This window comes from Bidens hawaiensis, unplaced genomic scaffold (genome assembly GCF_021521415.1).
Source record: "Bidens hawaiensis isolate Kalapana, Puna unplaced genomic scaffold, B.hawaiensis_p1.1 tig00009693_1, whole genome shotgun sequence".
Taxonomy (NCBI): Eukaryota; Viridiplantae; Streptophyta; class Magnoliopsida; order Asterales; family Asteraceae; genus Bidens; species Bidens hawaiensis.
Window position 1 is genome coordinate 79,638 of NW_027491727.1, and position 15,372 is coordinate 95,009.

The window sequence follows — 15,372 nt, forward strand, 5'->3', positions numbered from 1 at the left end:
AGCATCGTCGAAGGCATCAAGAAAAGACTTTTGAAACACAGATCCGGCTGGGTGGACGAGCTTCCGCACGTCCTTTGGGCAAACAGAACGCTGAAGAAGGCCAGTACGGGGGAAACCCCGTTCAGCCTCACTTATGGCACGGAAGCCATGGTCCCGGTCGAAATTGGTCTACCCTCACCAAGGGTCTTGAGTCAGCCAGAAGACAATGATGCGGAAAGACGGTTGGATCTTATGCTAACCGAGGAACGCAGAGATTTAGCCGCAGTGCGTGAAGAGAATTACAAACGACAAATGCAAAAGTACTACAACACGCGGGTAAAACTCTGCAACTTCAAGGAAGGAGACTACATACTGCGTAACAACGAGGCTTCGAACCAAGAACGCCCAGGAAAGTTGGCCCCAGTCTGGGAAGGGCCATATGTTATCAAACAAGTTCTGGGAAAGGGCGCATACCGGCTCGAAAGGCTCGATGGCACTCCCATCCCAAGAACATGGAATGGAGCTCAATTACGCAAATGTTATATGTAGATCAATTCCAATACTTGTAAAGAAAAGGCCAAGAGCCACTTCTAATGGAAATGATTCTCCTTTCATAATGTGTTTACCTTTATTCTTATGAACTCCCCGCGGGTGCCGGTGTTTACCATAAAGGGGGAGAAGTAAGTCGTTACGTGTGGAAGGCGGCAAAACCCGCATAAACACAACGTTAAAAATAAGGGAAACCTACACGCAGGTATGATGTAAGTAAAGTTTAGCCACCCTTGTAAGTGCAAGTGACGGTCTTATCCGCACAATCACAAATAAGGAAGCAAAACTTTAAACTATCATTTACCACGTTCAAAGGTTATCCTAAAAAAAAAAAAAAAAAAAAAAAAAAAAAAAAAAAAAAAAAAAATACAAGGAAAAAAGGAAACCCTACACGCAGGTCAGGTATGGGTAAAGTTTAGCCATCCTACCAAGTGCAAGTGACGGTTCTATCCGCACAATCACGAAGGAGGAAGCGAAACTTTAACCCACTATCAACCACGTTCAAATGTTAACTTATCCTAAATACTTAGAAATGAGGAAAACCTGCACGCAGGTCAGATAAAGGTTAAAGTTTAGCCATCCTACCAAGTGCAAGTGACGGTTCTACCCGCACAATCACGGAAGAGGAAGCGAAACTTTAACCCATCATCAACCACGTTCAAGAGGTTAACTTATTCTAGAACACTTGGAAAATTGCTAACTTAAACTAAGTATGCAAATCATGAGTTTATAAAGCAAGGAATCCAAAGAAGGAAATAACAATCTTATACGCAAAAAAGATTTATATTTCAATAATATATTACAAGAATGGCCGGGTTACTACCCGCCTAGAAGAGAATCTATACAAGTCTAAGCAATGGAAAGGGATCCTCGGGGTCAAGCTTCAGGGCCACCTCCACTAGGACCCGCTCCGTCAGAAGAACGGGGTGGTTCGAGGAAAGCTTTGAGGACAGCTAACCCATCATCAGCAACAGCTACTTCATCCACCTTTTCCACCACTGGATGCGGGAAGGCGGCGTATTGGTTCAATGCTTGGTCGTAAATGGCTTCGGTATCCACATCGAACAATGGGAAGTTGGAAGGCGGGACGCCTTTCTCAACAAACCCTAGACCAAGCATGAAGCCGGCCTTTTCCCCATCATCATGAGAAGCGTTGAGGGCTGCGGTCATAGCATCATCGTAGGAGGTCTCTGAAAAGACCCGACGCACAACCTACAAAGAAAAAATACAAGTATTAGAACCTTTTTCTTACAAAAGAAATGCGTGAAGATAAATCTAAACATACCTGAGGCAACGCTTCTCGAAGAAGCCATTGGAGGGCAGCTTGAGCTTCGGTATGGGCGCGTTCGGCTTCGCTCTTGTTAAGGTTGGCAAGTAAAACTTCCTTAGCGGCAGCCTCTTCGACGCCCTTAAGCTTCCGCTCAGTTTGGTCAAGCACCCCCCTCTGGTCCAGGATTTCCTGGAGTTTCTTGGCATCTTCCATTGCCAAGGCATCATGAGCGCGTTGGAGAGCCTCTAATTTGCCTTTCAGCTCCTCATTCTCCAAACGCAGAGGCTCAGCAACGGCTTCAGCCTGGGCAGCCCTCTCGGTTGCGTTTCGCGCAGTTTCCCTGGCCAGCCGAAGCTGTTCATTCACAGCTTGGGCAGCCTTGGAACGGGCCTCGAGTCGCGCCTGAACTTCAACCTCGAGGGCCTTGAAGGCCTTCTCCTTGGCGGCGGCAGCTGCCGCCAGCTGTTGGTTCTCCTCCCGGAGAGCACGCGCTTCAGATACGTCTTTGGCGCGAGCTGCTTTCAACTTGTCGTTTTCACGACAAAGCAGCTCGATGCGCGGCTGCATCCGGGCCTGGAGAACCCGAAGCTCATTGGTTAGCCTACCCTCCTGGTAGCTAGCCATGGCTTCCCCCAACGCACCATGAGGAGCAGCGTGGCGAGCCCAGTCCACGCACTCCACAGGGGTACGAAGGGTTGTTCCTCGGCGTATGTTCCATCGTGGAACATACACTTCATTGGAATCCGACACTGCAAAAGAAACAAAGACAGTAAGGAAAAGATGATAAAAAAAGGGGGAAAAACAAAGGAACCCTACGCACCTGTAGGGTCAATGACAGGCCGATATCCGCCAAACCCATCACCTGAACCTAAAGGAAATCCATCCAACAGGTCAGGCAGATGGGAAGGTGGCAAAGATCGGCGGGAAGCCCTGTGCGTACCTGATGGTCCGGCTGTCGGTGCCGGTGGCGCGGGCATGGTGGCAGCCGCCGTGGTCGCCGTCGTGGTCTCCGCCGCGGTCGCCGCCTCCTTAAAAGCAGCAGTAACCGCCGGTTCCGTGAAGGATGCGGTAAAAATCGCACTCACGGCCGGCGGTGACGTCATCTCGGCCGGAACAGTTGGCTCGATGGAACGAGCAACTGGACCAGCGGATGCAAGCGCAGGCGACTGGGTCGACGCCTCAGGAAGGCTGACCGAGCCTACCGTCATTGGCGAAGAGGTACTCCCCTGCGTTTCACCCAGGATTGCGTCAACATCCACGCCTGCACAAAGAAGAAAGTGTTAAAAGAAAATTATGAAGTGACAAATCTACAAAGACATTATGATTATACTTACGGGTTTTCTTGACCCTGAACGTACGGACGGGCGGGGAGGAACCCGATGGAGCCGGCCTCTTGGTACCGGTCACCGTCGTCTTCGTTGGTTCTCCGGAGGTAACGGTCGTAGCCTCCGGAGCAGTGGTCTTCTCACCACCGGGCTTCCCCGCCACCTCTTCACTATCTGACTCCGTGTCAGATAGAACCACTGGATCAGCTGTGGCCTTCTCCTTCCCCTTCACGCCGGCAGCAGTCTTCTTCTTCCGCACAAGGGGAGGACCATCTGCGGATTCCTCAGAAGAAGATAGGATGTAAGGATTTCCAACAGCGGGTACAGCATTGAGGGGTTCGGGAAAAAATATCTCCTTACCTGGCCGCCGGTGGCTCAGGATCACTTGGCCTGGCGGATAGACCTCCACAAACCTATCCGCCGTTTGCTCCAGGATGGGCAACTCATTGTCGTCCAGAGCACGAGTGCCCACCCGTACGGGACGGTCAGCCTCCCGCGGGAACAGGAGCGACTCCAAATTATTCCCCTCTGAAAGAAAAGAAACAGTTAGAAAAATAAACTAATATCAGCAAGAAAGACAAGACATACCATAAGGAATAGAGTTCAAACCGTATTCGAGAAGGATAGGAAACCGTGACGCATCCTTCCATACCCGGCTCATCCCCAGCAGCACCATCCCGGACTCCGCAAACCGGTAAACCGGAGATTGGACCCGGGATATCTTCGCGAACCATTCCGCTTCCTGGTAGCTGGAAGCGTGAAGGCTCGGAAGCGCTTGGCCCTTCTTGAACTTCATAGCAATGGGGATGGCGCGGGCAGAGATGTAGAAGAACTCCCGCTTCCACGAACGGAGACTGCGCTCGGTCACGCAGATCTTTAAACCCTTTATACGGGTTGTCAGGGTGTACCACCCTTGGACGCACCTCCAAGTATAGAAGGTCATCAGGCGGTCCACGTAGGGCTCAATACCCAGAATCCGGCACACCCACTCGAAGTGCCGGACCTTGGCAATCGCCATCGGATGCACCTCGGTCAGGTGCACCCCGTGCCTCTCCAGGACACGGTACATAAACTTTGTCAATGGGAACCTAAGGTTTCCATAAACAAAGAATGCAGCATATACCCCGATCTTGCCACTGGGGGCATCGTACACAGTCTGGTGAGATTCAGGAAACTCAGGCTCGAGAGACTCGAGCATGAACTTCCTGACGATGTACTGGTACTGATCGACAGGTAGAGCACACTGGCACTCGCCAGCAGTACTCCTATCGTCGGCTACAGCTTCAGCATCATGAGAAGACATTTTTGCAGAAAGAAGTGATTTCGGGAAAATGCTTGCCTGAAAAAGGGGAGTATTTGCCGGAAATCACTAAGAAGAAGAAGAGAGGTGAAAGTGTGAATTGCAAATAACCCTCTTCCCCTTTATATAGTAATCGCAATTAATGCGGTGAATTTAATGCGGAGGAGAGAGAAATCGACAGTGCAATGAAACTATGACACGTGGCAAAAAGCAAGCTGGCAACAGCTGTTGAAAGGACGTGCCAGTAACTTCGCGGCCACGCGCCCGAAAAAACATGCCCACGCGCCTGAAAAAGCGACTGGAATGACCATGTTCTGTCACGTCACCATAACTTCCTGCACGTCCTGACACAGTCAGAAGAAACCGTCACATGACGTTTCAGATGTTTGGATTGTTCTTATCCTCACCAACCTTTCGAATTTCAAAATTCAAAATTCAAAAAGATTCAAAAATAAGCGGGAAAATACCCCTTACCTTGGCAACCAAGTAACCATAAGACGGATGCGGGTACAGTGTTATGGTCAAAACCTTCCACATACCTAGCACCCGCAGGGAATTGAAGCCAAGAATACCCCGGCAACAAAGTAACTATAAGACGGGTGCGGATACAGTGTTAAGGCAAAACCCTTCACGTACCTAGCACCCGCAGGGAATTGACGCCAGGAGTACCTTGAAAGTAAAGTAACCGTAAGACGAGCGCGGGTACAGTGTTAAGGCAAAACCCTTCACATACCTAGCGCTCGGCAGGGAATTGAAACCAGGAAGGATCTTCTGGGCAATGCTTGTGGAAACGGAAATAACATCCCCGCATAGCGGGAACGTCGAGAACTACATTGTTTGAGGCTCCAGGATGGAATTGGTGGTTTAAACATAATTGATCACTATGTTCAAAACCACTAAAACCTCAAGGAGAATCCACACAAGTGAGACTCAACGCTCCTGACTTGCGAGAAGGTTACATACCTACCCGCATCATACCCAAAGATCAAGCAAAAAAATCGGGAATTTTTGCAAGTGACATTAGGAAACACGCGGGAAGAATCCCCACGGAGAACCTTAAAACTAGAAACCCTTTTCAAAACCCCTTGCTCTAAGTCCAAAAGTTCACCTCACTTTATTAAACATTCATGAGAAGAACATTGGACTGGGGGGACTTGAAGAGGTAGGTCCCAGCAGAGACCAGTTGGTCCCGCAAGACTCACCTGGAGCAGGGACGTCTGCGCAAAGGCCATCTGCTCCCGCAGGACCCACCATGCTCATAGGATCTTACGCGCAGTACACAAGCTGAACACGCAGGGAAAGCCTCCCAATGGTGAAGTACCCCGCCTGTTCCCGCAGTTGCGGATACAAGCCATCAGGAAAGGCTACCCGCAGACAGCAGGGCTACACGCACAAGACATTAGCTACTTCAGTAGTCACATGAAGGGATGAGCAAGGCGGGAACAATCCCGCCTAAATGAGCCAGTCTGATTCTGAAAGATCTCTTGTACCATACCTACAGAAGTATGGATAGGACAGACGATCTGACCAGAACAGCCCATGAGCCAATCACAGGGTGACAGCTCATCGACAACAGGACGAGGAGGAGCACCCTCTAGTACTGTTTGTCACTATTAGCCGCTGCCTACTCACCAACCCTTACTGAGGAGCATGCGCGGCCTACAGTTAGTGGAATAGTGTTACTGTTGGCCGTAACCTATTCACCAACCAGCATGGCCTGCGCACAATCCACAGTAAGTAGGACGTGCATAATCTACAGTTGGTGGAATAGTGCAGCCGACTTTGTTACTGTTGGCCGTAACCTACCCACCAACCAGTATGGCCTGTGCATAGTCCACTGTTGGTTGAACAGGAATACTATTCAGCCGGCTGTATCTTCTAGAAAACCTACCTTCGGCTATAAATACTCCAACATCTTGGAATGGTGAGATCATCTGCTATCCAGTTATCTAGCAATCTCTTAATATACACTTATATTCAGAGCAACCTAGTCTGATTCTCACGCCGGAGGGTGGTCACAAGGAGGAACCCCCCCCTTCTCAGTGACGAGCTTACGGTGTTTGTTTTGCAGGTCTCCTGAAGAACAGCCTTCTCAGCTAGACCTCATTCGTGGGAAACATTACTTAACCCCCAGATTATCTATAATCTGTACCGGGTCACTTAGTGTTTCTTCAGCTGCTTTTATGGCAAATTCTAACCATTTGCAGTCGAATTGAAACTAATAAATTAATAACAAGGACCTAGTAGTCTAATTATATGATGCTTGTCTCTAAAATGGTGTGGGTTTAATTCCTCGTAAGTGCAAGATTAGGTATTAAAACATTTACATCTCATTTCATGTCCAAATTTTTAATGGTTTAACTAAAAATCCTATTTCCTAAATTTATTTATCATTTTTCAAAAGCCTTTCATATCTTATTCCTTATCCTATCTATATAATATTTTGTATTATTTATTCATTTATAACTTAACTAATATGCTTATGTGTAATCATGCAATTCATTGATTGAATTTGAGTGATGAATAGTGAATCAAAAATATAGTGATTCACCTGAGTTTTTCCTAAACATAATATTGTTCTTAAATCTTTAGTTTAGTAATTTTGAACTCTTCCTCTTAAACTAAATATAGTTTACGAAGGTCTTCACTTCATCAATATATCATGTTACATATCCTGCATTAGCATCCTCTCCTCGATCCATCATTCTTTCATCACCTTTGTCACTTCGTCCATAGTTCTAGCTTGAGTTAGATTTCGTTTACTTTTGTTGTCTTCGTCGTTGTATTCATCTTCATATCTGTGGCATTCCTTTCCATTTCTGTGCGTTCTGCATTAACCTCCTGCATTGTTTTATCCATGCACCAAAATTTGTTCCTGCAAATACTAAATTAGTTTGATTATTTGCATCCACTCTTTTGTTTTTTAGTTAATTGATTTAGAAGGTTTTTTACCCTTACACCTTACAAGACGTTACAAATACTTACTAGAAGACCTTTAAAAAAAATGGAAAAACAAGGATTTTTTGGGCTTTTAAATTATTTGGAGATAGCTTTACAACATATTTAGCAAGTAACATGAAAATTTCCATTAACTTTTTTTAGATCCTTTTTCTCATTTAATAATTGGTGATTTTATCGGTTACTTGTTTAGTGAATTGGTGATGCTTCACAAGTTAAACGAAAACAAGTGAAAGCCCGACCATTGTCGTACAAATATTTTTGTATTTTGCCTCTCGTATAAAAATTTTCTATATCGGCCTCTGCTTGTAGCAGTAACAAAAAATATTTACAAACATATTACTCAATTTTTTAGGCCTGCTCACTTACGGTTTCAAGCCGTTGCTATTCTGACGGTTTTGTGTTTTATAGAATACAAAAGATTTCTCGGTTAAGACATGAATTGTTATATAGTAGTTGACGATGTTGTGTGGCAGTAGAATCACCAATAACATGTAAGGTCAATAATTGGAATATGGCGAAACCCGTTAAATATATTATGGTCAAGAAATAAAGTAGGCGAGAAATCTGGATACGAGACGAGAGCTTCGGTGCACGCATTTAGCATCAACGGGGGAAAAGATCTTCTAGAATGTTTTTCTTGGTTATAAATAGGATTTTACAAGTCATATGTATGTTTATTTTCTAGTGTGTAAATCACCCACCCAAGGGGAGTCACCTTAGGGAGGATCGGTTCGTTTAATGTTATGAATCATTTATTACCGATTACGAAATCATTCAATATTATCTTTATATATTTGTTCAATTGTTTGTTTATACTGCACCCATTTCGATCGCTTATCAAGAACAAAATCTATTCGTTGTCGGATCCAGTTTCGGGACCTACAATTGGTATCAGAGCGGGTTTGAATCAACTTATTCAACTTCTTCTTGATATTCGGGTTCTAATTCCGCGATAACCTGACCGAGACGTTAGTTTGTTGAAGACCCGTTAAAGTTTTGAAAAAAAAGTTTGAAGATCTTGGAAATAAAGTTGGAAATAATCGCGCTAGAAGTTTCTTTTTGTAGATCCGGCGTTTCTGGACAGTTCTGCCATGCACCGAAATTCCGGCGAGCCGGATTCTTCTTCGGCGAAGATTCCAGAGATTGGAGATGTACATCAAACTCTGACATGAGTGTCGATTATCTCTGTTTGTTCAAGGAGGTCGGTATTCAGTTGAATAGTAAAAAAACAATAAAAAACAACTCTATCGGCAGGTGTACGTTTTTTCGGCTCACGAATCCACCACAGCAACACCTCTTGGGCATCAAATCATCGTTCTCACCACCTCAGCAGTCAACATCACTGCCACCGACAGCCACCACACCTCAACTAATATCCCCACCATGTAAAACTGAAGAATCCTCCACGGTCTTCCAATCCCTCTCTCTGCCAACATCACAAAAGAAAAGGTGGCGGCAGCGGTAGCAGAACTAGGTGTCGGAACCTGATTAACTAAGTGCCGGAACCTGATTTCCGGCAGCCGGTAACCGATAATCGGTTTTCCAGCAGAGGCCACAAAGGGTGGCTGCGTTTTAACGGTGATGGCCGACCACCACTGCTCCTGGTGGTGGTGGTGATGGTGTTGAAGGTGGTCGGCGGCAGGTACGGTTTTCTGACGAATGACCAGTGGCCGGTAACTGTTGATGAAAATAGGTTTCCCGGCGACATGTCTTGATTTTTTGACGATTCTCTTGCAACGCCAGTGAACTTCCGTTTAGCCACAGATTGAAGATGGGTGACAGGCAAATTTGATATGGCGGCTAGGTAGGGTTGATGATAGATGGCAGTTCGGCATGATATGCCATGGTAGAATACGACGGCGGCGGCTACGGTGGCCGAAATACATTTTCCGGCGCGGTCATCGTCAAGAGGTTAGATGACGGTTGAAGATGTTTCATACTTTCATGTGTCATGTGTATGTTTGCTTTGTGCCCTAAATTTTTAAAGGAAAATAAGCTTGGACTGCTTGGGCCTAGTCTGTGTGTCTGTGTGTGGGCTGTTTTATCTAATCAAGAAGCAAGCTAGCATGCTACATTATAACTATGGGTTGCTGGAATATTTTTTTTGGCCTATTTGAAAGCGTTATTCTTGGACACTTGGTTAAAGTTTATAAAAGATAAAACACCGAGCCACATGTTTTCAAGATAATTTTGGGCCAAGAAATAATTGTATGTTCGGATTGACCAAGCTGAAGAAAATCAAAATTGAGCGGGTTTTCTCATTGTTTAACAGTGTTCAAAGCTTGTTATTTCTAAGGCGTTCGAGAAGTTGGATCCGAAAGGTGAACTTCGAACGAATTAATAAGCTTTGTCATTAGACCGTTTAATTCGGTAATTCGAAAACAATTTGTGGATATTCAAGCTCTTCTCAACCTATATTGCTTAAGATTTGAGAGAATGAATAAAGAAGCGGTAATTTCTTCATGAAAGAAATAGGTGGGTCATACCTTGAGGGGGTGAACTGAAACAAAGAGGTTTCGGTTTATTGGGTGGTTTGTGAAGATGTGAGACACGGTTTGACAAAGTTGATATTACAAGTCAATGGGGGGGGGGGGGGGGGTTGTAAGGCCAATAATTAGTGACTTGCGATATTAATATGCGAAACCCGTTAAATATATTATGGTCAAGAAAATAAAGTAGGCGGTGATGTTCGGTTTATTTGTACATATATTAACGTGTTAACATAGTCGTTTTAATTGTTTAGTTTAGGAACTTTGGTACTTCATACGTGTTTATTGTGTTTCAGGTTACAGGTACTTAACGCGCTTAATTTGGACCTGTACGAGCACGGAATGAAGACCCAGGATGTCCTGCACGCTTACCGAGGCAGTTATTTGGAGTTGCTAGCGCGATGGGTGTGGAAGACAGGGCATCGCGCTACGCGATGCCCTTCATTTATTGATATGTTGACTTTTGGTCCATCGCGTAGCGAGATGGACTAGAGGAGGGGACCATCGCGCTACGCGATGGTCCGCATAGACGGAAAAGTTAGGGTTTTGAGTTTATATTCGTTTTGACGACCCTAGACGTCATTATTCAGTTTCCAGAGCATTTTTGGAGGAGAATAGCTGTCCACCATCACTTCTATTCATCTCAAGGCCATCTACATGTTCTATAACATCATAACTGAAGACCGAGAGATGTCGAGACGTGGCTAGACCCTTCGAGTCATACCCGGGATGTATAGTTTGTAATCTTTCAGTTATTTTCTCATGTACTAGAACGATTGATTGTAATTATCTTGATGTTAATCTGTGAGTATTGATGTCTAGTATTATTGGGCACAACGTCAGTTTAGGTTTATATCGATCAGAACGATTAGTGTGCCAGTTGCTATGATAATTGTTTATAGGATTGTTTTGACCTGTTAATTGTGAGAAAGCATACGTTTGCCCTTAGTTGAGTCACACCGGCAGGGACCGTTTGATAACCAGTGCCGTGTGTTAGCGAGCGTGGATGCCTAAGGTTTAATCGGTTAGTCAGTCTGTACTTGACACAGGATAGTTTATCTGTTATGTGCATGAGTTTGCTATTAGTTTGCTTACTTGAATTACCGGGTGTGATTTGCTTTGTTTAATTGATTAAATACTTGATTAATTGTTTGTTTATTATAAAACCCAAATCAATTGCTAGTGTGATCAGCACTTTGTTAAGAGTTTACTTCATAATGTTAGGAATCGGTTGCACTTTACACTGACCAAATACTCCTCGTGGTTCGACACCCTACTTACCCTGACTAGTTTAAGGTGATTAGGACACTGATTTATATTGTTTTTTACTAGATAGCGACATCCTAGCATCAGGCGGGAATCCGGATACGAGGCGAGAGCTTCGGTACGCGTTTAGCTTCAACGGGAGAAAAGATATTCTAGACAGGGGCGAAGGTTAGAAGGGACCGGGGGTGACCCCAGTCACTGCCGTTTTCTCCGTTAATAGGGTAAATTTCACGATTTTTCCCGAAAATTTTTATATGTATTAAGCGCGGTCACTGCCAATTTATTTTTCCAAAAAGCTACCGGTTACCACCAATTTTTTTTTTAAATATAATACCCTATCGTTTGATTTTTTTTTTATAAAACCTGACGTTTTTTATAAACAAAAGTTATAAAAATTGTAAGAAACTTAGTTTTTAATAACACTCAAATTTGGAGGGGCTTGTTGTAAATTTTTACATAACATAACTTAAAAAAAACGGGAATTCTTTCAAAACAATCGCCCTTCATACTGCTTCCCTTCTACCCTGCCTTCTGAGTTCTGAGTTCGCCACCGCCCCACTGTCGTTCACCGGTCATCCACCGCCGCCCGCCATCCCCGCTCATCCACCACCTCAAGGTAATGGTCTATTTCCTCTACCTTTGTGTTGTTAAATCAAGCATTATAAAATTAGGGTTTGTAATTGTGAATTGGGGATTTGGGAAAATTAGTCAATTAAGCTTGTAATTGGTATTGTATGGTGAAATTTGACTCTAACTTACCCTATTGATTCTTCTTAATTAGGTAAATCATGAAAAAGCAAGATACAATTTTTTCTTTCTTCTAAGGTACTCACCCTCCTCTCGGCTCTCGTATTATTATCATATTATGGATATTTTAGGTATTGTTTTTTTTAATTGTAAGAACAATCATTTTGAATGAATGAAAAAAAAATTAGATATACAGATGTCATATTGTTTGATCCGACCCGACACGGCCTCAACCACCTACACGAACCGAACCACCGACACGGCCCAAACCATCGACACGAACCGAATCGTTGACCCGAAAATTTTTGGGTCCGTGACTTCGGTCACCGCCATGGCAAAACCCAAGCTTCGCCACTGCTTCTAGAATGCTTTTATTTAGCTATAAATAGGACTTTACAAGTCATATGTATGTGTGTTTCTAGTGTGTATCACCCACCCAAGGGGAGCTCACCTTGGGTGGGATCGGTTCGCTTAACGTTATGAATCTTTTATTACCGGTTACAAAGTCGTTCAATATTATCTTTATATCTTTCTTCGATCGTTTGTTTATACCGCACCCGCCTTGATCGCTTATCAAAAACAAAATCCGTTCATTGTCGTATCTGGTTTCTGGACCTACATAACAAAGTGTGTTCGCGTCGAATATGTAGTTCTAAGATTTTGTGATAGTCTAAAGAACTTGGTAACCATATAGATCACCCTTCGTTTATTTATATGCATACAATACAACGGTTTTGAGTAACTACAAAATACAGTTACGACTATATATTACAACCAACAACCGCTAATCTATTGTATTACCTATTAACCTAAGTACAAATAATGCATAAATAATCTTGTTACAAGTATAAGTACAAATATAAAGAACTTTAAAACAAATGACAAGGTTATAACACTTGTCTAATAGACGACCACGCACGTGAATCATGAATTAAAAATGGAGCATACCGGACTAGGACGTTAATTCGCTAAAACTGCACCAACAACATCAGCGGCACCTCCGGCAGCTGCATCTGCAGCGGACCCTTGTTTCACATATGGGTTCTCCATTGCATCAACAATTGCCAAAAGCGCGACCACACATGCGTAGTCCATGTTAGCTTGAATTGTCATGGTGAATTTGCTCTTAGCGTACTTGGAAGTTTTTGGTTTATGCATCTACAAGAATTAGTCACTTTATTAATTAGCTAGGTTCGGTATGATCAGTTACTATATATCAAACTAAATAACAACTAAAAATACTACTTGGGCTATAGCTGTTGAAGAATCTCCCATATAAATAGTGCAGTTTCCTTTCGACCAGCTTCCTTTGATCCTCAAATCACAATCATTGTTGCTGCTCATTTTGTTTGCCAGCGTCACGCTAACATTGGTCTTGAACTGGATCACATGTTCGGTTTTTGCGCTAAATATTATATCCGAATCTGCTTTACTATCACCCCTAAATGCATTCCATCTACCATGCATAGTCAAATACTAGAAATAAAATATAGTCAATTTCAATGTGGACTTCAGCAGCAAAGTCAAATACTAGAAATAAAATATAGTCAATTCCACATAGGATCCACCGGGTTCACACAAACCCAATGATATTTAGAAATTCTGTAGAAATGAAAGAAAAAAATTCCAGTGAACCCATAAATATTTTAGAGTTGGTGTGATGGTAAATTTTTTGTCCATTAAGCTCCATTGCTTGAAAGGTCAATAGTTTCGATTTCTCCCTACCCCCCCCCCCCCCAATTTGTTTTTTGATCGACCAACTAAACTTGTATTATATATGCATCGGTCACAAAGGATCAAATTTACAACCATCAAATCACCTAATTGTAATATATATAACTATAGTCTATATACCTACATTAATTACAAAACTCCTTCATTGCTCATTTCTCCCAGGTTAGTGCACACCTTTTTTACCGGTTCTTTAAATTAGTCAACTGTTTTGCATAAAAATTTTTAGAAATTTACTTGTATTTATTCCCATTTCATGCATTTAGCTTTCAGCTAATATTTTTTTATGTTTTGGGTCTCAACCAAAAGTTAGTATAAAAGTCTTGTTTTTGGGTCTCAAATATGTGATATATATTTGATACTTCACAATTCACATTTAAACTGAACCATTCCGTCACAATTTTATTTTGATTATTGCAAAAATCAGACCGGTCATCATATTTCAAAAATTAATTTGGTTAATCATCACTATAAATGCAGCGGTTCGGTTAACATTTGGTTATGGGACATCTTTAGCCATAACCAAAAATCCAACCTTGACCGTAATTGTTAGTTAATTCGGTTTGGTGGCTGTCCAGATATCAGTTAATTTTAGCCGTTCGCCCCGACTTGACCGGCCCGAAAATTATAACCTTTGGTCATGAAAATTTGAGAAACCAAAGAAATGTGAACCAGCTGATAAAAAACCATGGATTTGAAACGTCGAAATTTAAAGTTACCTTTTTCCGTAGCATCAGGATGGGTTCGTCGTTAGCATCAAGTAGCACGCTCTGACGGTGGAAACTTGTGTCATATGGTTTTACTTTTAGTATGATACTATGGTTAATATCAGTTATAACAAGGTTTCTACAAGGATACTTATCGACTATGATTTCAAGTGGTTTTGGTACAATGAACTGAGGACCGACAACGGAAAATGGAGGAGATAAAGGTTCATCACTAGGTTGAGCCATCATCACAAACTAACACTAAGATTGTAGTTCTATGATTGCATATATATATATATATATATATTGTCAGGAAGCTGTGGTGAGACTTTTACTCTTTTAACATGATAGTTTACTTGAGCAATTAATACGTTACGTCCACATTTGGATATTGTATGGTCGCCAATTCTTATCTTCAACTTGATGCTACATCTCGAGTTGTATTCATGGTATATGTGTTTAGGGGGCTGATATTAAACTGATAAATAAAATATCATATTTAATTTGCCATCTGTCATCAAATTAAATATGAATGACCTTGTAATAAACAATTCTTATCAGTTTGGATATTGTATGGTCGCCAATTCTTATCTTCAACTTGATGCTACATCTCGAGTTGTATTCATGGTATATGTGTTTAGGGGGCTGATATTAAATTGATAAATAAAATATCATATTTAATTTGCCATCTGTCATCAAATTAAATATGAATGACCTTGTAATAAACAATTCTTATCAGTTTGGATATTGTATGGTCGCCAATTCTTATCTTCAACTTGATGCTACATCTCGAGTTGTATTCATGGTATATGTGTTTAGGGGGCTGATATTAAACTGATAAATAAAATATCATATTTAATTTGCCATCTGTCATCAAATTAAATATGAATGACCTTGTAATAAACAATTCCTATTCAATAATGTGTAATAGGTGTTAACCTATTGTCACATCACCAACAGGCGACAGCCGACATCAAACACCATTACAAGAGGCGGGCGTTAGACGAGATGGTCGCCAAAGGGTGGAAGGCACCATTGCATTGGCGGG

General features: G+C 42.6%; 1 protein-coding gene across 1 annotated transcript; it reads right to left on the bottom strand.

Annotated features, from left to right (window-relative positions):
- Positions 1–12,846: 12,846 nt before the first annotated feature.
- LOC143533420 (protein LURP-one-related 10-like) lies at positions 12,847–14,573 on the bottom strand. Its single transcript, XM_077028217.1, has 3 exons — positions 14,337–14,573; positions 13,132–13,362; positions 12,847–13,044 (listed from the first exon to the last, which is right to left on the bottom strand). Exons 1-3 carry the CDS (start codon positions 14,571–14,573, stop codon positions 12,847–12,849), a joined length of 666 nt encoding a protein of 221 aa, XP_076884332.1.
- Positions 14,574–15,372: the final 799 nt, after the last annotated feature.

What these genes read in the sequence shown, in the direction of transcription:
- LOC143533420 (XM_077028217.1), bottom strand. Translation starts at nt 14,573, where the DNA reads ATGATGGCTCAACCTAGTGATGAACCTTTATCTCCTCCATTTTCCGTT. An exon ending in TCCTGATGCTACGGAAAAAG is followed by an intron (nt 13,363 to 14,336) that starts GTAACTTTAAAT and finishes TTTTATTTCTAG; the next exon opens with TATTTGACTATGCATGGTAG. An exon ending in CTTCAACAGCTATAGCCCAA is followed by an intron (nt 13,045 to 13,131) that starts GTAGTATTTTTA and finishes TAATTCTTGTAG; the next exon opens with ATGCATAAACCAAAAACTTC.